This window comes from Venturia canescens, chromosome 6, assembly GCF_019457755.1.
Source record: "Venturia canescens isolate UGA chromosome 6, ASM1945775v1, whole genome shotgun sequence".
Lineage (NCBI taxonomy): Eukaryota > Metazoa > Arthropoda > Insecta > Hymenoptera > Ichneumonidae > Venturia > Venturia canescens.
In genome coordinates, this window is record NC_057426.1 from 4,821,113 (window position 1) to 4,844,130 (window position 23,018).

General features: G+C 43.2%; 1 protein-coding gene across 6 annotated transcripts in view; it reads right to left on the bottom strand.

The window, feature by feature from the left end:
• Window positions 1-23,018, bottom strand: part of Sema2a (Semaphorin 2a) — a 268,372-nt gene that overhangs the window by 136,395 nt on the left and 108,959 nt on the right. For all 6 annotated transcript variants that reach the window (XM_043422285.1, XM_043422283.1, XM_043422286.1 and 3 more), the window contains one exon: window positions 13,946-14,072. In XM_043422285.1, the coding sequence (XP_043278220.1) occupies window positions 13,946-14,072 (127 nt within the window). The remainder of the gene's footprint in view (window positions 1-13,945; window positions 14,073-23,018) is intronic.

The following is a 23,018-nucleotide window of genomic DNA, read 5'->3' on the forward strand; positions in this document are numbered from 1 at the left end:
CCAAATATATTCTCGCGTGTAGAATAAAGAAGTGCAAACTACTCCGGTAACAGTGCAGAGCTCGGTTTGTGATATTTGTCGAATCCCGGAATGAGAGTGCGCTCGACGCTGCAAAAATCAACGCCGAGAAACTTTTTGCTTCCCAATATTCCACTCATTTTTTCTCGTTCCCATAAATTGTTATTTTACACCCAAAAAAATGTTTTTCCATTTTTTTTTTCATTGCCGAATACTCCCGTCACTTTTCCACCAAATAATCGCTGATGAAAAATAATCGAACGATGATCACGTGACATCGATCGACCTGATACACGCTTTCTGTTTCTTTCGAATTCAATGCATAAAGTCATACAATTCGTCGGCCGATTCTTTCGCCGGATCGGCAACCAACGTAGTATCGATATTCGAAGCATTTTTTTATACGAGGAAACCCGCGCGATATTTCGGAGATTCATTTCCAAGAACTTGATCCCTCGTATAATTTCCATAAAACTCACGAACGTTGTTAAGGCCGTTCGTATATAAAGATATTTTCGTACGTGTACGTTGAGATATGTGTGCAACATACTCTCAAAGTACATCTACGAGGCAAGTGTATGGAGCACCTTGGAAGAAAGAGCTATCGACGAAGCTCAGATCGCAGAAGGGTAAAGCATAAAAAAGTCAAGGAAAAAGTGGCCAGAGAAAAAACGAAGCAGAAGAACTGGAGCAGCTAGATACGAGACGATATTTTTATGTTGCACTACGTTATTAAATATTCATTCGCATAAAATCGAAAGGTCTCCGCGTTATTCCGCCATTGGCATATAGAACACACCCGAAGAACGAATAACAATCGAATGTTCTCGCACTTCTAAGACTTTTTTCTGCGCTGCGTGCGTTGCTGCGAAGTTTCATCATTCGCTAGGGTTTAACTGAAGATCGGAAGCGGTTAAACGAGTTTTCTGAGCGTCAATATTAGTGAAAACACCTTTGAGTGTCTCTAAGCCAGAGTCTCGAAACATTGGAAAAATCGAGACCAAACATAAACGTTCGTACGAATCTGAGGAAAGGAAAAGCCAAAAAATGCAGCATCTGGTCGAAGATTTAGTTCTCCGACGACGGAGGGTTCGAGAAAACATCACAATTCCTTTCTCGAGCGAGAGGCGAAATGGCCACTAATGCTAATGTCTTCTTCGCCCGGGATATCTCAGTCGCTCGTGACTCCGTCTGCGACCTCGGTCCCTGCTCCACTGAATTATACTTAATATCTATTTGTGGCCACGGTCCGAACGGCAACACATGTTCAGCCTTCGCGTCTTCGTCCTCCACAATCAGCTCAAACGGAAGTAACAGTCGGAAGGAAAAGCGTGCAATTCCTTCGGGCGCGGATCCACCGGGCAGGCCCGCATCACTTTCGAATTTTCCCAACAGCTGTTTCCAGGAAAGTCAAAAAATGCTGGAGATTTGCAAACGAATATTTTTTGCATAAAGCATTGCTCGAGTTATTGAAAAGTGGGCGATTCACGGGACGTTGTTTGACCGTGAATTTCTCAAGCTCGAAATATGCTCGTTGAGAAAATAAGAAATTAATTATTTATCGAAGGATCGCCGCAGGCTGCCAAAGGCTCCTCGGCCCTCCGGTGCTCCTCGATCCGTTCAACTTTTATCATCTACTCGAGAAATTCTGAATGAAGAAAAGGCGACGGGGGCCCATCAAACGTTTTTCTCCGTCCATCCCTCTCACCGTCGCCGTCTTTCTTCGTTTAGCGAAATCGGCTTAAAGAGTCCGTAACACGTTTTCGAACTCGATCCTTTCTTACTACGTACAAACACAGAGACACACACATTCACAGCGTGTACGAGGACGTCAAGAAGACTTATCTGAATTTCGGGGGAAACCCTCCCGCTCTTGCATCGTATAGCTAATGAACATTGTAAGGAGAGAAACCTGCTGTCGTTCGATATCACGACAAAGCTTCTTCACCAATCGCGCTTGCAGTGTATTCAACTAGCTCACAAAGCAGCCTCCCAAAATATCCATCACTTTGATCCTCGAATCGAGTTCGGGATAAATCGCGTTTTGCACCCTCCGCGAGGCAAAGTTTTTATTGCACTGTGACACAATCCCAGTTGACCTTAATGCACTGCGTACTTTCGCAAAAGTACATTTTCAGCCCCGATTTTCGTTCGTCTGATTCGCGAGTTGGGCGTCGACATACCAGGGATTCAGCGAGACTACTTCGACTCGATAATTCCTCGGGGCTAATGGGCAGCAAATAGATTTTTGCTAACAGAACTATTTTCCGTGATCCGTTCGGCCCTCGCGGCAGCCGAGTCGATACGGTGCGCTTCAAGAGCATCCGGGGCTCGGGGAGTGACAAGCAGAAGGCCAACTCTTTCAAGAATCTTGGCTCAGGTGCTCCAGGAAGAGGAGAGTAGATCCAAGTTCGTAATGGGGTGAAATATGCAGAGAAGACAGTCGAGGGCGGAGGAGCGTAATCATCAAAGTGACGAGTGACCTATAGCTCATTTAGCGGAGGAAGGACAAAGCACGAAGAAGAGAAAGTTGAGAGTGGAAGGGTTTGCTGCCTTACGGGCGCTTATGTCTCGAGCTGCAGCAAAGGATCGCTCGCGTACCATATCTCGTGCTTTTGGATCTGCTCAAGAGTGATACGAAGCTGATACGATTTTCCGTCTCTTTTCATGAAGGGTCTGTCACGCTGGATTTAATCAATGCAATTTAGCATCCATCCATCATCTTTCCTCCGTCTCTCCGCACCTTCCCTCGTCCTTTCTTTCTCTCTCTCCCATCTCAGGTATCGCTGCCGCGTTAATTCGCGTTGTTGCATTAACGAGATGATCCGAGCGCAACCGCTTCAACTAGTGCGAGCTTCCCTCGTCTATGGATGGTCTACGTCGATGTATCAACCCCCTTAATACAGAGGCCAAAGGTGAGGGAGACTTCTCCCACCCTTCGCGTATCACCGATCGTGTGATAGGCTTGGGCCAGACGATGTACGATAATCATCCACGTCCGAGCACACTTTGATGACGAGCCTAATAACGACACATCAACGCCTAACGCTATGTCCCGTGTGGACCGGTATCTACCCCTTTTTCATCGACGACCATCCCTTTTTTACCCTCGATACGAAGACCGTTCGAGCGCATCCCGCTCCATCGCACATCATTGACGTTCCCTAGCGTCGTTAACCCTCTACATGCGTCCCGTTATTATATCGTCGCAAATGTAATACGGCACAGGGGAAAACAAATAAAAGAAGATCCGACGATGCTGAGAGAGAGCTTTGTCTTCGCCGGAGACAAAGACCCTCAAGGTGCTCTCAAACGAGCCACGCAGCGCGTGCTCTCATTTGCTGGGAATTTAATCCGATATCGATTATTTCAGTTCAACCATCTAGGAAAATACGCGAATTGGGGTTCCAGAAAGTTTCATCGAACCGTCTACGACGACCGACTTCAATGGAAGTGGCTCAATGTATCGTTGTTTATCGAGGCCTTACGTGCAGCCAGGAAAGGAAAAATCAAGTTGAGTAATTTAACTCTCTCTTTTATTTCAACATTTTAGTTGTTATCTCCAACAAGCTTCGAATGAGTGTTAATAAAGTAAAAATCAACTGCAACAGCAGTTTTTTTATCTCATTTCTATGAATGCATAAGCCAATAAGCACCGGAAACGAAATTTTGTTGGAATATTGAAATATTTTGTTGCTCGTCTTGATCAAAATTCAGCCAACAGAATTTCGAAAGCTGCAAAGATGTTTTTTCCCAGTGAAATGAAAATTTGTTGAAACGACAAACAATTTGGTTGCGCGAACAAAATATTTTGGCGAACGTGTCAAACAGAGAATCTTGAGGTTCAACAAAATTTTGTTTCCAGTCGCATGCAAGCCACTCGTACCATTTTGCGACGAGCTAATAAACGAAGCAATATAAAGGAAGATAATTTTGCACCGATGTACGAGGACGGAAAGTTTAAGGTGTTTGCGTACCAGGCGAGGGGTCAAAAGCGAGGGTCGAAGGAAGGAAGAAATACGGGGAGCGTGGTGAGGTGAATCATTGGGATCACAGTATCGGCTCATGGTATGCATGGAGCTGGGCGTGAATAAAGAATCGAAAAGACTCGATGCTCGGCGTTCTGTAGCCCCAGGTTTTTAAGGACGCCGTTGTGTTGCCAAAACCGCGGCGATAACCACCATCGGCACTATTTTCGCTCATCTTTTTTTGCTCCTTCACCTACATGTGCTAACGAGCGTAGAGAAGTGGGGCTGCCGGACGAGAGGAGCATTCATTTCTCGTAGGACGCGCGACGACGAGCGAGAAGCAGCCGGAACCCGAGCGCTTGTTCTCATCGTCACCCGCTAGGGCTTTTAAGAGGATAGAAATAATAACGCTCGGACGAGCACCTCGCAAACGCAGCTTTAAAGTTTGAACTGCAATGTGGGTAGCCGTGCGCTCGGTCCTCCCTGTTTTTATTCCACCCTCTCTTTTTCCAGTAGACGCGCGCAGCTCCGCCGTGCGACGCTGATATCGTTGCTTACTGCGATCCTCTCTCGCGTATAAAATTATAAACGTCGCTTTTTTTGTTGCGTGCTCAACTCTCACGTCGTTTTTATTAAGTTGTTGAAAATTAGTCCCGCAGCTCAACTGCGTAGCCAGGAATAACTAATACGTTGGGGAAAGAAACCTCCGCCCTCACTTTTCTCGGGTCACTCATCAGACTCTTTAAGCCACTGATCAATTTTCATTTGGATTATTCAAACGTTTCACGACTTTCGTTCGAATTCTTTTCGTCCGGCCTCCACAGCTCTTTGACCTACGAACTTCGATTTAGTTACGAAAATAGCCAGCACTGGGAATCGAGACAATAAAACACTGAAGTGCACTCATAAACGTGGAAAAGGAGCGAAAGAATAAAAATCGAGAAACTGAAAATTTATACTTGCTTGTTGTAAAATAGCAAAGATCCAAGTCCGTTCCTCGCATCTGTCGTCGTGACAGCGCTAATTCCACGCAGTTTTAATCCGTGGCTATATCTACCGATATCTGCTTCGTTCGCACTGTACGCGTACCGGTTTCATTTGCACCCAGAGGTCCTGTAATTATTCAGCTGATTGTCGATGCGTATATGCCAACGGCCATTATCTGCATTACGAGGGATTACAGCAGCATTTGCTCCAAAGCATCCACTCGAAATATAGAGACGATCTATATAGCAAACGATCGGTGAGTTAATAGAGATAGAGGAAGCGAGAAAGAGGCGGATGGTTCGTAGGCTAGAACCGGGGGGTATTTTGTCATGGTATTCCGATGCAGGGCGCGGCGAGGATGGGAGCGAGGAGAGGGAGCAAGATGGAAGAAGAGAGAGAGATGATTGTATCAATCGTCGCTCTCCATTCCCATTGATTATAAATTCGCTTTAGGGGATTTCTCCACCCAGTTAGAAGCGATTTTTGTAGTTTTACCAAACGCATGCAGAATCGATGTTAACCCGAAGCAATTAGCCCCCGGAGTCTCTAGTCTGGTCAAGGCTGTATGAATGCACACGATTAACCCACGGATTCATCATGAGTAGTTCAAGTAGCATTTTAACACATGGGCATGGAACAGGGACAAAGACGCGTGACAACTGTTTCTGTTACGTTTTTCATCGTATTAACCATTTTCTGGTACGAGGCGATATTTTTTTGCGAAAAATTACAATAATGCTTCGTTGCAACGTGACAATTCGCTGAGTTTGAGGAAAATTTGTAGTTTTTTATGGAAAAATGTGATAAATTTATTCACGATGATCGACGTGGTACTGCACTGTGGATGAGCGAACACGCAGAATAAAATTTCGAAATAAATGTTCTGCGTCGAGGAGAGTTTCTGGAAAAAATTCTGAAAATGTCTCAGAGCCATTGCTCATGCTATTTCGCGAGCAGTGCACAGAAACCAATAGAATGAAATAACTTTTGTTGATAACCTGCGGTGAGGTCGCGATTCACCGCACAAGTTTCTGCTTGGAAGCTCTGCTTTGAAAATGACAAATAATCGAAGAAACCTCATGTTTGTATGTTGAGTGCGGCGAAGTGCTTGGAAAATGTTTCGATTCTGTCTTCAATTCGTTACTTTTTTGCTTCGAGTCGAGCTGCTTCCGCGTCCCTTGAAATTTCCCTTCGTCCAAACATTTCGAATAGCGAATCGAAAATTCTTCCTACCAGCAGAAACGTCAAATAACGAAACGACCAAAATTGGTTTTTCGACAACAGTTCGGGGTCAAAAACCGCACGAAGATAATAATTAAATACATTCATTCGTCAGTTTGTCTTGAACCTGACTAACGAATTAGCTTCGAATATAGGGAGAATAAAATTCATTCATTCATACCGAACGAACGATTTGCCTGCGAGCTCGTATATCTTGCACCTTTTATTCGAATATTAGTGAAAATTGAATGAGTTCGTTTTTTCGGAAAAAAGAACCATTGGAAGATTGATGTCGCAGAAATAATGGAAAATAGTAGGTTCGTATAGGTACGTTCGTACAAACCGCGAATGACCACTATAAACAGAATATAGTAAAGGACAGACATAGCACGAGAGAGAGAGAGAGAGAGAGAGAGAGAGAGAAAGCGAGAGGGAAAACGCGCCTTTGCAGTTTCGCGCAGTTCGACGAGGGGAAATTGAAACAGCTAACCGCGTTGGGGTTGACGAGGGATTCGAGGGTGAACGTGAGGCCGGGAAGAGGCCGTCAAACGTCTATCTATATATGCGAGTACGGAGACACGAGTATATATATATAAATAGAGAATTCAGCGAGGGAAAAGTGGGTGGACCGAAAGAGGAGCGTGTGCAACAGCGACGGAGAATGAGAAAGAGAGAAAGAGAGGGATCGAGGGGCAGGGAGGGGGTGAGGAGAGCAAGAGATTCAATCAAACGAACGCATATAAATGAGTCGTTTCTGGGTAAAACTGAATTATACGCTCGTACCTTATACATATACATATATCCAGGGAGTATGCATAAGAGTAACATTCCGTTCCCATCACGCCAAAATACATAGGAACACGAACACACTCCAGAGACCATGTCTGAATTGTCCTTATATATACATTGACGTTAAAAGTATGAGGGTTGAATCCTCTCCTCATATCTTTGGGACAGCCTAACCCTTCATTCTTCATTTCTCTCTCCATACCTCATCCTCCCTAAACCCTCATCTGACAAAGTCCCGAGTATATTCGTTTTCCTTCGGGCACACCGTCCACGAGCCTCTCATATTTATATACTTTCGAACGAACATTTGAATAAACTTAACTCGCCATTTTTGTCTCGAAATGTTAACCTTCGGACACACGAAACGATTGAGATTTTTATGCCGATTTTGTTTACTCCATCAGATTTGATCTGGCGACGGAAAATGGCCTCGCGAAAGCGAACGGACGCCGACCACTGCGAAATTCGATTTTTTTCTCGAATTTCAATTTCGCAATCGTTCTTAGGCTCCTAATATCACGGGATAAATTTTCGATTCCCGCTTTTGGGTAAATGCCTGTTTCGAGTCATTGACGATTATTGTTTTAGGTACCGTTGTACAGTAAATAACGGTTTTTTGGCATGACGGGCTCATCCAATCGGTCACATCTCGTATAGCGCCGGGACCAACGATGAAAAAGTGTCTGGAGCAATCGTCCTTTTGTTTTTGCCATGTCCGATGATTGAATTAGATATATAGAGAAGCATCCGGTATAGTTGTTCGTATATACTGTAGTAACAAACTCCATTGGCTAACCGTATAGACGAGGATTATGTGAATTCACTGCGCTGAGAGTTGTCCGAGGAGTCGCGTGAGTGAGAGATACGAAAAGGGGGAAATTAAATAAGCAAACTTTTGGAAGGAACCCCGAAGAGAATGGCGGACGTATGTGATCGTCGGGGTTAGTGGACTTTCTTGGATTTTCCATCAGTTTGAGAGCATCGACGGGTCGAGGGAGGGAGAAGTGTGCAGGAGAACTTGAAAGAATCGAAAAAACAAACGGTGTCTCTATCGCTAAGTTGCTCGTTTTTTTCTTTCTTTACCGAAGATTTTGCACTGCACAGCGGGCCACTAAGACTACAAATAAAGCACACAAGACTAACGTGACTCGATCGTACGCCATTTTGCACTCCCCACGTCCTCCTCGCTTTTTCACTGACAACAGACTTCTTGGCGTCGCTTCAATGAATTTTTCCAAACTTTTCCTCCAACCTCGACTTCATTTCAACTTAACCCCTTTCTCCCTCCCTCCTCTTCCGCACATATATCGCTTCCGTTGTAGCAAAGGTAAACAAAAAACTAGCAGACCGGAAACCGACTCCCACGACGGTCTCTTCTTTGTGAAGTTTCACCCTCTCGACTCCCACGATCTCTAGTACTTTCATATTTTTATTTTGCGACATTGACTAACGCTTCAATTATTTCTTATTTTTTTTCTTCATCGCTGGATTCGTCATTTTCGCGTCGGAATTAATTGTGAGATTCGGCGAACTTCACTTGGGACAGTGAGCAGAGATTTGTTTGATTTTCAAAAGTTATTTCAGTTGGAAATATGATTGTGAATAACGAATAATGAAGCTTGCAATGAAATACCAGAAAATCTTATCTTCAATTATTAGAAATTCATTTTGTACTTTGCCATAACCATATAGTTACAGAGGAGATAATGACTTGAAGAAAATTTGAAAAAGGAGAACGTTCGAAAGTTGCTCTCACCGAGGATCTACCGTTTTTTTTATCTCCTCATACTTTCTACCGCGTTTTTTCTTCGCTTTCAGTCTTTCCCAAGCAGCTATTTTTTATCTGTCTCGCTCCTTTGCTTTTTACGTTTTGCTTTGGCAAAGTTGGGTCCGTAGTGGCGAAGTTTCTTCATTATACGAACGGGGGATGTGTCGTGTCACGTAGAGAAAGGCACGAGCCATGGCATATCGCCCTTGGACACGTGTATAGTTATGTTCACCGGCGGTGAGAAGAAAACGGGCGAGGAAGACATTATCTCACGTGTTGAATGATAGAAATTCAGGTCTTTTGCTTTCTGACGTTCAATAACTTTTAGTTCTATAACTGCGTGCACCGAGATGAACGCCTTTTTATCTCACTGCGTCGCTGCTTGACCCATACTTGTGAGAAAATCCTTCCCTCGTCCTCTCTTTCTCTCTCTCCCTCTCTCTTTCGTTATCTTTCTTCTTCATCGTGATCGTTGATAAATTGCCAAGGCATAAGCTTCGCTTCTCCTCGGTCGGGAATTCACGCCGTGGCAAAGCAAGAGAGAAAGAGAGAGAGAGAGAGAGAGAGAGAGAGGGCGGAACGAAAAGTTTTACAAACGCGGTTGCAGCGGCCCCGAGAGACCGGAAATGGAAGGGAACTGCGCTCGAGAGTGCCACCAGGTCAATTATGCAGCAGTCACCTGCAGCATTTCGAGTGATTCTACGTCCCCATACGTGTCCATATTTATATACGTACTCGTTGCACGAATATGTCTGTAGAGTTTGATGTTTAGGGGCTTTTCATATACGGGAGTGTAACAAAATGCATGTCATAAGATGGCGAAAATTGAATTTTTTTCAAAATTCCTGCTCCGAAATTTCCTTCGGACCCGATTCGGCACATCGGCTAACGTTTTATTCAGGAAATAACTCCCACGATGATTCCTCGTGTGAAACCGTTTCCCCTCCTTCCACGTGTAAATTTCCTGACCCAGATAAATTCACTTTCAACCATTCGCTGCTGGGTGTAACTAAAGAGCATTCAGATTGCGAGCTCAATAGAGAGGACCGCGTGCAAATACTGATAGGAAAACAAATATTGAGATTTTTTATATCGATGTGGGATAATCGAATCTGCTTGTTGCTACGCTTCTACTTCATCGTTACATTCCAACAAATTTTTTTAGGCTGATCGCAAAGCAATCAAATTATCTTCACAAACGCATGCTCGTTTCATAACAATCAAACGCATTATTTTCTATCGAGGAAATTCAAACGGACGTTTCAATTTGCAGCGTTTTTTTTTTGGGAAACCAGAGGACTCTCGTAATAATTTTGTTGTCCCCTCCGTACCGGGACACAGGAAAATTGATGAAAACCTGATCGGATCGTCTAAAATTTCATGTCTCGGTGTTCCCCAGTTTGTAGGTCACTTTTGGAGTAATCCAACTCGCAATTTTTTTTTCTCTGATACTTCACGAACTAGAATCGTCTTTTTTCATGACCGTTTATAGTCTGGCGCATTGTTGGAATGAACCAGGCCGCATTCGGCATTGCTATTTATCTCAAGTTGTAAAAAAACCATCCCCGATGGTCCCGGAAAGCGCTCGTGAGGGGGCTGATTTCGCGCTTTGGAACGACTGTTCGATTTCACTCACTGCAGAGCGCAACGAAAAATCGACCCCTTAACACACGCTCTTGGGAACCATTAAGAGCGTTTTTTTTCGTTAAAATGTCAGTTACAACGTGAAATAATCGGTGATGCTGAAACCGATTCGAGGTGTTTCAAAAATCGTTTGGAGCGTTCAAGTGCTCCGCGAGACGTTCATCTGGAGCCAGAGCTCGTACCGAGTTAGGCGAGTTTATAAAAAACCTAGCAACATGGCGTTTCACATTTATTTTCCAACTCGGATGCTGATCGTTCAATTAATATCCGATCGAAACGAACTCATTAAAGAGCTAACAAAATTTGCTGTTATTAACGACTCCGCTCTTTCTGAGTAAGTTCATTAGCTCACGAGATCGTTAAATGATCAAGCAGCACTCGTTGCGTTTCAATTGAGCATGAAGATTGGCTCGAAAAATTCGCTCGTTCGTTTTTCTTTCCTCCTGACAGCCTGCGTTTAACGACACTCGACGTTCCACTCATAAAAGCGTATTGAATGATCGAAATTCAAGGAAAGTGGAAACTAGCGTGTTACATCAAAGCCGACTCTGTATTTCGTGTATCAGAAGCGGAAACGCTACGACGCTCACTCGCTTGAAAGCGGCTACGATTTTAGAGAGAAATTTTCACAGCTCCGATATTTCTCTCACGATATATAGAAAGAGCACGGAAAAGGGGGAGAAAATAAAACGGAGATGGACCAGAAGGGCATGCGCTGCGTTCCTACTGCGTAGTCGCGTAGGTGCATGTCACCAGAGATACACGTGATAGGGGACGCGCGAAGAATGGAAAGTCGGAAGAGAGCGGAGCGATGACAATATCAACCGGATAGCCGGCCCAGATATTTCGTATGCACTGACAGATTATTCTAGTACGATGGGCAGCAAATTACTTCAGTTCCTAGTCACAGTTGCGCTAGTTAAATGAACATTTTTAAAACACTTTTTCACGGTACGTGCTCAACGAGATACGAATGATCTTGCCAGTCTTGCTCTACAGAAAGTATCGATCTGCCAATGAAAATCATTTTGATTCTCGAGCAACAATATAAATAATCATTTCCAAATAACAGAACCAACATATTAACGGTATTCTTATAAAGCAGGCAACTTAAAAGGAGATAAAATTGATAAGCTCCGCCCAATGCTGTAATTCAAAATTCTGACTAAATATTTTCAAGGTCGCAACTGAATTACGAGTTGGGATGATTCCCTTCACCCCAATAATCACATTACTCTTAGTTAATCATCGAGTGATCAATTCATGAAAAGTTGTGTCATTGAGCCAACCGCTCAACTATTTAGCCCCCAAGTTCCAATTAGCAAGCGTAATTTTCATATGATGCTATCATTGATGAAACAATCAATGATTAGCTTCAATTGAAACACAAAGGGAGACTCGAGGACCAAAATTCGATGAGCTCGAAACGAATACGACGTTGGTTAGCATGCGGTTTCATCGAAATTTGATGGAATAAGAGCATGAAGGTGAAATCAAATTGAAAGACCTCAACAGATCGTAATTTCTCGCTACAATAGCGAAAAACCGTTTGCATAAAATCCTTCGTTACTATCGAAAAAATCTTTTTCTCGAAGCTTCTAAAATTCAGTGAATTAAGCCATCGGCTTGTCACGCGAAGTTGAAGTGCTTACGAAAATTTGATTTCTCAATTTAAAATCGAAGCAGAAAAATTCTGTTTTTGAAGAACTATACAGAAAGTTATTATCGAGGATTAAAATCTTAGCAACTTTAATAAAACGGAAAGCTCCAGTAAAATCCTTTTCATTAATAATTTATCGGCGCCCTGTTGGACTGTGAAATTCACAAAAGAAAATGTGAATATTGAATCGCCCGGTTAACAGGAAAATCGGAAGCCGAAACATATATTCGCTCGGTAAAAGCTCGTAAAAAATTCGATGAATCGCTCGATCTAATATATTTGCCTCGAACGAATAGAGCCCGCCGTTCGCTCTAACAATATTCGATACATTGAATTAATATCATGCATGTATGCGCTCCCATCAAATGTATTAACAAGCGTGACGCCTCGGCGAAGCGAGGAGCTCACGTTGAATATACATTGGATTCTGTAAGCTTGAGAAAGCTTTCCGGTGGCACTCCCAACACAGAGAGGATCAGGGCCAAAGGACACGCTCCGTTTGTTCAGACACCTCCAATCAGTCGGTACAGCGAACGATGAACTGGGCGCGCCAGGGTGGAGAAAAATTCATTCACCGACACTCGAACGTGGCCTCTCGTTGGCAAAGATTTATAATCCCATTCCGAGATGTACATGTACAGATTTTCACAGAGGAATATTAATGTACTGACACATGCAGGGGCACACAGCCTCCCAGTGTTGAATCGCCGGGACGGGGAATAATGCTAGCCGTCGAAATAAAGCATTGTTCGTTAAACACACAAAATCGCACAGTCGCATATACATAAGTAATTATATTTGGGCATTTCATGAAATCACTGCTGAGATTCGAGGGAGAATATATTTGGAGAGAATCTCGCGATATCCTCGGGAGATATGACGTGTATAAATACGATACACGGACTTAATGTCGTCCCTTCGGCATCGCAACCGCATCCAACCTTCATCATTAATATCGGAATGCCAATGATTCATTTACTCATGAGCCGCCCAATTTGTTATGCAAATTGCATTACTTGTGCTGTGAAATAATTTGCGGAGGAGAACCGCTCGACTTATCGATCTATTTGCGCTGTGCGATTCGACAAGAGCCTTGACGTCCGACATTTCTTTCGAGCTCGTACTAATTCCGGCTGATTCAATTAAGTTGACATTTCTACATGGCAATACTTGGCTGTTTGGAAAACTTTGGTTTTCGAGAATTACACTGGCTCAGGAATGGAAAATATTTATTTTCGGCTCAAAATAATGATTAAACGAGTAGCGTGAATAATTTTTACTCAACGTTAATCAGTTTTTGATAAAAAAAAGATACTCATTTATGTATCTTGGTCGTTATTATTCCACTACTTTTCAGAAATACTTTTTTGAATCTTTTATGAAATTCAAGTGTGGCAGGATCAGGATAAGGAGCCGGGGACAACGCTATAAATTATAAATTTGTCTTAAAGCAGCTCCTTATCTAATGCCTGAATAAACGTGTGTATTATGAAGGTTGCACGGATATAACTGTAATTATGCATTCATAAGCCTTTCAATCAACCTGCTGCCTCGAGATTCGAGGCAACCCAACTTTTCAGAGCTGCTGCTCTGGTTATTTGATAAAAAGAATTGCTTTATACCGTGAAATGTCGTCTATCTCCAGGAGTTTCCGAGACTATTTCGTCATCAAGAAGAAGGAAAATTTGTCGTTGTTGTACATCGTAAAAATGAAAAAGTCGAAGAATGACAAGAGTCAAGTTGAATACAGAAAAATGAGAAATTAAATCTTCTCTGTTTTCGTCACACGACGAAAATCAATTTTTCTCATTGTAGAGAAATTTCATTGTGCAAACGCAGCTCCGTATCACCGTCCAATATAAAAAGTTCCACTTGAAAGCATTCACTTACCTTCATGTAACTTCTCCAATGTCCCGATCGCCATTGTTCCCGTCAGCGTCAGAATTAACAGGATTACGGGACTGGGACTCGGACTTCTCCGATCGGTTGCAAAATCCATTGTATTTTTTCGTATTTTCTGTAACAAATAAAACGATTCGAATACTAGTAACGTTGTTATGTGATGACGAGATGAATCGTTGGAAAAATTTTCGATATTGGAAATTCGTTACGAAATAATGAGTTTTCGAAAACTCTGCAAAAGTTTATGGAATATTTTCTGTGATTAAGTGAACCGTACAACAAAAAATATTCCAAAGCTCAAACCCCGAGTCTTCATTTCTAGCAAATCCCATCAGCTTTTGAACGGTTATGAAAAATCATGTTTCGTCAAATCTACACAGTTCCTGAGTCATCAAAAAAACGATTTTATTTATTTACATCTCGATTTTCGATTGCCCCCGCGTAACGAATAGCAATGGCATGGAATGCTCTTTGCAGCACGGTATCGCTGATCGTGCCTTTTCCATGAAGCATCGAGTTTTCGACATCGAACCTTGACTGCGGGTTCATTCGCGGTCAAAACCGCCTGAAAAACAAACTTCAATAAATTCGAGAGAAAAAACAACGAGAAAAATCTCCGCAGGCTTCATGAAAACTATAAAAACGTGAGGACAAAAAAATATAGAAATTGAACGCGAGATTAAAGGCATAACAGTTTTTATTTCGTTTCAGTAATTGTAACAATGTTAGCACGTGCCCTTATTCAGACTTACCGATCCTACTCATTAACTCGTCTAGTCCTTAGTCTGTAATGATCCTAAACCGGATTCCTAATTGGAACCATCCATGGTTGAATGAAAGCTCTCCGACCAGTAGATTTCAAGCTCTCAACTATCATAATCCGATGATTAGCGGCTTATTTCGTAATTCCATTTCTGAATCGACTCCGAAACTCCAGAAATATGGGAGTGTATATATTCATTGAGTGAATGATGTCGATGACAAATTTTCGGCGTGACAAGCATTATTGCGTGAACAAGAGAAATCCCACCTCCAGCGGAAGTCTGTTTCCGTGGCCTTCATTCAGGTTATTTTGATAAACTTTGCTTAGGTGTCTAGCTCTGTTCGCAGGGCCTGAAAATAATTTTACTGAAAAGGATGTTCGTCGCAGCGATCGTCAGGGTTCGAGCCGTTCGATCGTGTTCTTGCGAAATTCTACGCAAACTGTGACGGTCTCGCTCCCCTTTCCACGACGTTTCATGCGACTTTATTTTTATTTTGTGACGCTCCGAATATCCTCGCAATTCTCCACCAGGACGCCAAGATCTTGGAGCTTGATTTTGAGACTAAATATTCGTGAAAGTGTACACGAAGGTGATGAAAAAAATTTGAAAAACTTTGAATCACCAGTGTTCTCGTGTGCCGTGATTTCAGACTGTATTGAGCGCGGTGAAAAATAGAATTGTAAGTTTCATTGACACTTGAACTCCACAAGCTCGCAAGTGTCAAAGGTTCATTCGCTTCGACCTGGATTGTATAAATTGGAATGTATCAAAGATTCATTCAAAGTTCCGCTATTTGCACGCTTGCATGTTTCGCCTCGAGCACGGAATCGGAGATCCATTATTTTGCTATTGTATGGAATCGTTGCGGAATGATAAAATAATCTTTTGCGTTATCAGCCCTTTGGCTGATTCACGTTTGTTGAATAATTCTTCAATCGAAGTTGGATCGTTCGATGGAGAAAGAAACTTTGCTCATTAAATTATAACATACGAAAAAAACCGACCACCGAATTGTGCACTAAAAGATTCCAAATCAGAGTTAAAAGAAAGCACAGAATAACGGCTGTCAACAGTTGGCGTGACTGGGGTTGTAAAGTTTCTATAAACCTGACCATGTCGCATGTTTCGTGTCAGTATAATATTGATTAGCAATAAGCCCATAAAAGATGGGGTAGTAAACGCCCATGAGTCGACCTTTCGCCTAGATTTTCAGCGTTGAAATATCGTGCGACGTAGAAAAAAAAACAAATGGAGGAACCGAATAAGTATCGAATGAAATGTGATTCGTAAACTTCTGCGGAGAAACTCATCAAACACGATAAAATCGGCACGAAATCGCATGAAAAAACTTTCTGTATTTAAAAAGGTATTTTCCCGAATGGTGAGGATTCACAGCCATTCTCAACAGCCACGACAGAAAAAGGGAGAAAGAGAAAATCATTTTTGATGGGAGCTGCTGTCGAATCAACACTCATCTGAAACTGAACGTCGTTCAATCTTCCGTTATGAATAGTTCCAAGTATTTTTATTCATTGAATTGCGTCATTGGAAGAATGAGGGAACAAAAAGTATTATTGACGACAATGCCATTATTCAGCACAATCGAACTGAATAAATATGGGAAAGCTTTCTTCCGTGATAGCGATGTAGATTGTAAATGGAGGAGGCTAGGATGTCGCTTAGAATCGCAGATAATAATAATCTCGTGGAGGAATACGAATAAGACAGAGTCGAGTGATTGTTGGCGCAATTCGATTAAACTCGGAGCCAATTTCTTGAGTTACGAGAGAAAGAGACAGTGGTTGAGGGCGAAAGAGATAGGGAAGGAGAAAGAGAAGATGGAGAGAGCGAGACGAGGGAGAAGATGTGGTACGAGACCGAGCGCGTATGTACGAGGCACCTCTCGATTTGAATAATTACCGAGGACAAAGCACCGGTGATTGTTCATGAAAGTTAGGCTCATTCGATCGCGACGGCAGTGGTACGATAACGAGGTACCGTCGTCGAGGGCCACAGAGGTCACGTCGGGGGAACACGAATGGCCAAAGAGTGAGACAGCCGCGAGACCTCCTGTGCGCCGCAACTACTGCGAGAACGAAAATCCTGTCAGTGAGAGATTTTCGAGTAGGACGAACGTTGTTTTACGCGCGTACATTGGCTAATATTCGCTGGAGGAGCGTCACGTGCTTGCCACCTTATTAATTAGAGGCGATTCCGCAAGTGATTTTGTGTATGTCCTATTTAAAGGCGATTTCTCATTGGTGAACCTTCGAACGGAACGTGACGACGTCCTCGGTAAAATTTGATCAACACCGCCGAATAACAACCGAAGTTTGAATTTTTCAATAAATTCCTCACCTTTTTCCATTCTGAGGAAATATTTGAAAATTTCAAATGAAAAACGTCCAAGTCTGCGGAACGAGTTTGGAATAATGGGTCGCTAGCTCGGGATCGAGATCCAAATGAGTTCACTCGGTAAACAGATTAAATACTCTTTCTCTTCATGTGGAAGAAACGTTTGATCGACTTTATTTTTCGTAATCCGTTGGTCCGCTGGGGTTGTGCACCCGCAATCGTGGATTCAGTTCGCTAAATGAGATTTTTGTTTCCAATGCAATCTAATCATTTGCCAGAGTCGAGACATTTTGTCTCGATTAATTGGATCGGTGAGGTGAAATTGTTGAAGGGCTTCGGAGAGTCTTTGATATGTTGCACGTGATCGAAGCGCTGTTTAACTGATCAGATTAAGCTGTGGAATTTTCAAGAGGGTAAATTCCCCATGAAGCACACTGTACATAGTTATATGACGAATGCACGAGCAATTCACGTCGCGGAACGCTCGTAGGAATGTATTAGCTTTTCACCACATCAGTGTACCGAGAGTTCAGAGGTCAAAGTGTTTCGGGCACACACAGGAAGGGATGAGCTTCCTCGCGCGATCATGCGCCGGCCCTTCCAGAATCACTCGACGTACTGATCCACTCAATCAGCCAGACTTCCCCGTTGAGAATGTCATTACCTCGCTCGCCTGCCAACTTCCTACTCATTGAACTCCAATTTCGGACGAGCTGCAGTTACAAGATCTCGCGCTGCAGTCTAACTAGACTCAAAGGTGAAGCGGAGAGTAACCGCAAGAGGGAAAAGGAGGCTGAGACAGCAAAGTGCAGAAAAGAAGAAGGAAAGTTTCAACATTTTATCATGGACGAACTTCGCCTTTTATCTTCAGATTTCTGCGCACGCTCACGGTGTTAATACAACTATTCTAAACCAAACGGCTCGTGCCCTTTTCACGAGTGCTATGCCAAATAATCGACGATGCGCTACGCCCAACAAGTAACTCTTCAAACAAGGCAACCAGGGAATGCATGCCTTCAAAGCTAGGTCGATAACACAGCTGCTCGCTATTGAATCGAACTATTTGCATCCGATGAAGGCAAACTTTATTCCGCACTGAGAGGATTCACCTCGATGATTTTCAGAAACTCCCAAAAACTTTTGACGAAACAATAAAAAATGATGGACTGATCGAGCATGAAATCATCCACCACCGATTAGCAACAAGGCAAAAAAGAGGATGAAGCCAAACTAGAAAATGATGTTTTGTATACGATATGCTGAAGTTTGCAGCGTTTTTTTGTATCACGAATCCTTGATGTAGACTGAGAAACAACGAACTGCAAATTATGCAGGTCACAGAATTGGAGAATTACTGCAATTGTTGGAGAGTTTTTTTCACATCGTTTCGTTGGACTCCAAAGTTGCAAACTTCAGTGTCATGTTTTGTACAGCGCCGACTGAAAACTGTCACTCGAAACCTTTTAACTCGGAGAAAATATGAATTGTATTTTTCTAATAACGATTTTATCCAAAATGCTGCGACTCGGACTCGACTACTTCGGGCAAGATCGACCGAACGAATGAACCCGGAGAATATCCGGCGGCCACTAAATAATCGTTGATCAAGTCGTTTGTAAAGAGCTCGAGGCGTTATCATCACAATTAGAATGTACACCGCAGTGGTTATTACATCAAGAGTGAGAAAGAGGGAGCAAGCAAAGGACGCGAGGAGAAGGAGGGAGCAAGAGAAAGATCCATGTTGAGAGTAGGAACGACCACATGTTCGCCATGCTGCATATATAACGCAGTTAACGAAAATCTCCTGGTGAAATGGAATTAGCCAGGAAAGACGATGGAACCGTACGAGGCTGGCAAGTGGCAACTGGACAGGCAGGGAGGATATGGATCTTCTGGCGAAACTGGTGGTGCTGGTGTGGCGGTCTTAAGCCGGTGGTGATCTTCGACTAAGCCGAATCGAGTCAAGAACGAATGAACAAGGCCTCGAGCCTTATTCCATCGGATTTCGCCTATCCCACCGCTCTCGATCTTCACTATCCTCACGTACATATATTTCCTTGCAACTCCTCCAGAACTTTACTCTTCGCTGATTTCTGACTGGTAAACTCGTGGTCGGTATATATAATAATTGAAGGGGGAGGGGCGAGGCTCCGGGTAACCATGCACCGGCTTCCCTTCTCGTTAATTGAGCCAGCGAAGCATGATTATTGGTCGCGAAATATTACTTCCCCTTATCTCCTTCCCCTTCGTCATCGAGACTGCGACAAAGCCAGCATTTTTCCCAGCAACTTATTGAAAATCTGAGAGACCCCCGTTGAGTCTTAACTCCTGCCCGGATACCTTTAATCCGGTAACGATTCTCAGGAAAATTCGAGGGTTTTTGTGATGGATGGGAAAATGAGAATTTGTCGCGTCGTTCGATCGATGTGGTTCGCGATATTCGAATATTTGGCCTCGGAAGATCATGGCTTCACAAATTGTGAATAATCTTCAAATTTCGTAACTTGGTTAAACAACACTGCGAGACTGTTACTAAGATTGTGAATCGAAGATATTCCACAACGAATATGTTGGAATAACTTTTATCATTGAGCATCCTGAGCCGGAGGATGATATCCATCTTTTGTCTCCTTAATTTCCTTGTGATATCTTAGTGCCTCTTTACTTTTTAATGACACAAGAATAAAAAAGGAGAGCGAGGCCGACGGAGTAGGCGGAGGGGTATCTCGGATTTCAATTTCGACCTCGAAGAACGCCCTCTCGACAAGAAGAATAGAAATGCGGGACTCGAAGAAGGACCCGTGGGGTCGCAAGTGCACTCGAGGTTGAAGAACGCAAAAGCAGCCCTGGCAGGATCAATATTTATAATCTCGATTCGCTTGAGACGAGAAAGATCAAGAGCGAGCGTCCGTTTTCATACGCCACATCGAGCTCTCCCACACACACACACACACACGCACACACTAACCTTAACCATCGACTTTGGGAGGGTAAGTGAAGACTAAAAGGAATAATGGTAATTGAGGGTAAACAATAAATATTCATTTACAAAATTCGCTTCTAAAATATAATGGCAGAGTTTAGAAAACGGTGGCACATTCTGTTTCGAGAAAGCATCGCCACCAAGTGAGTTGTTGCGAGCTGATAGCGGAGTACTTCGAGCGAGAGAATGTTCAAATTTTAGTTACGCGTGAGAACATTAATCGTATATTCTCATTATTTTCTACTCGGAGAGAAAATTACTTTGAAAATTGCTTTGCTGCGATAGTGTCGGAGTCCCGTATACCGCGTTCCTTCCGATGGTCTTTATCAAATTCGTCGCAAATTGAGCCTCAATTTCGAATAAAGAAACAGGGAGTTATACGTGTACTCTTACCAACTTCAAAAGGGATAGCAAATAATCCTGGAAGAATAGACGCGGCGCAGCGTCCCAGCAGCACCAAGTATCAAGAAAATAGTTTCTAAACAGCAGAAGCGAAATGCTCTCCGGTTCTCAAGATTGGACGATTTTCTCTCAGTTTTAAACTCAAAATCGTCGGCATTGGAAGAACCTTCGTATACTCGACTAACGTTCCAAGTTGCGGGAACAACGTTACTGGCCTTTTGAGTAGCAGCGTCTCTCAGAGTTCTCACAAATTCAAACTGAAAGTTTAAATAATCGTCTTAGGAACGAGAGCACAAAAAGGGGAGAAAATAACGCGAGGAAAAAAGTATCGACGTTAATAGAAGCATCGAAGCAAAGGCGATACGAGACAAACCACAAAGTCGGCACTTTGTGCAACTCCCCGTGTGAGCTGACCTCGATGGACCGATAGTTGCCTAAGACGTGGAGAGTATCGTTCATCCACGGTGAATTTCACGAGCACCTGAACGTACCACGCTCTCTGGCTCTGGGATCTTTTCAAGCTGCGGGCTCCCCGTGTGTGTGTGTGTGTATGTGTGTGTGTGTTACTGTGTGCGGTGCTCCGTCTCCCTCGCTCTCTCTTTTCCTCTGACGCTTTGATAAGAGTTACTCTTTAAAATTCCTGCTAGCGAACCCGGTCAGCGGAGTCCGGTTCACAAATAAATAGAGACGTATACGTGGGCTAAATGTCTATACGTATATTCCGGTCTTGACGTAAGTGAACGAGGAAGCTTCAGTTATCGCTGGAGCATAAAAACCCTTTGTTGCAGGCTAAATGAACAGCAAAGTCTAGGAAAAGTATCCTAAGCTGGGAAAAAAAGTCGAAAAAATAACGAAAGTGCTTGCCACGTACGTGCTACTTCATCGCAGCAACAAAAAAAAATACGAGGTTCGTGGTTTCCTTTAGCTGACATGTGAGACTCGGGCGACAATATAAATTGACAGAAAAGAAAAATTCGAAAGGAAATCCTTTGACGAGGATACCGAGTGCACAAAGAGGTATTCACCGACGAGGAAGTTTGTGCCGGTGGCTGAGAGAAAAAAAGAGGAAGTTAAGCTCCTGTGTAATTGTATATTCTCGAAATAATCTAAAACTCGATCTTCCATCGAGTCTTGTATTCATGCACTGAAAAATCTGTCGTTATTTCTGTACGAAATTATTACTATCGAATTTACTAAATTCTATTGTGAATGACTGCTGTGCAATATCCAATCGGGGTACAGAGAAAATGTAGATATTTTTTGGAAATGAAATTAATGAGCACATTCCCATTAAAAATATCTCACGACAGTGCACTGTGACATCGATTATTCGCGAGAGTCTATCTCCGCATCGCAGGCTTATAAATAACGTTGCGCAAGCTCCGATTTTTCGTTTCTGCGCACCGTGTGAACGATCGAATCGTAGGAATTTTACGTAAATCGAACTTCGAAATCGGGTTGCTGTGTATTGCCAAATTCGAGGGATTTCCCGTAAGGGGAGATGGCCAGAACGAACTGCGAATGCTTCGTAGTTGGCTGATCTCGACACAGGACTGAACCAGAGACTTTTGGCACACGAAAACGTTCGTTCCCATTCGAATGCATACGTGCGGGTTGTTATCGTACTGATCACATTCAAAAGCAATCGAATCTCAAAAGAGTACTGTGAGCAACGATAGTACCCAACCCTTCGAATTAGTAGTTGTAAATAAATGTGATTCGAGTCTGCATGCAAAAAGTTTGAAGCATTTTCTTCAGCCCACTTTCGAACTTGTCAATCTTTATTGAATCACCACGAGCACTTAGCAACACACGGACCAATGACCAAATTCCAATCTCCTTCGGCTCCCTTCGAGCATGAGGGTGCGTCTAATGCTGGAGCACTCCAGCGTCACAAAACATTTGAATAATGTGAAACATCGACACTTTCAGCGGCCCGTATCGAAGGATAAGGTGAGCTCGTAACGAAGCATTCTGCTTCCTCATCGTGTCGCCCGAAATTGGCGATCTCTTCATCGGGGTGCGAACGTATTGAAAGAGACGATCTTATGGTGCAATTTAATAGAGGGAAGTAGCGAATATTGAGATGGCGATGCAATGTAGTATGATGGGTAGGAAGGACGCCTCGGAACAGGAGCGAGGGCTTGTGCAAGGGTGTTTTCGATTTTCCAGCTATCGTCCAACGTCGCGATAATCGAGTGTGCTATGCTTTTAGCGATAATGGGCGCGTACACGTGCCAAAAGCCAAGAGGCAGAGAGAGAGAGAAAGAGACAGTAGATGTTCTACACCAAGAGAACGGGAGAGGACAACTACTACGCGTGGTAACTGAATTACGCGGTACATTGCGTTAACCGCCTCCGTGATGCGATTTTACGACGATGCAACGCGACAAACCTCGACGACGTTCCTCCAGCCCCTTTCTGTATGGGATGTATATTGATGTGCTCCTTATTTTCTCCGGAGTACAACGCGCACGCATATCTCGATGTTTTTCGTCTCAACACCTCGCTGCGTTACCCCCTTCATCGTTTGCGTACAAATTCACAATGATTTCAG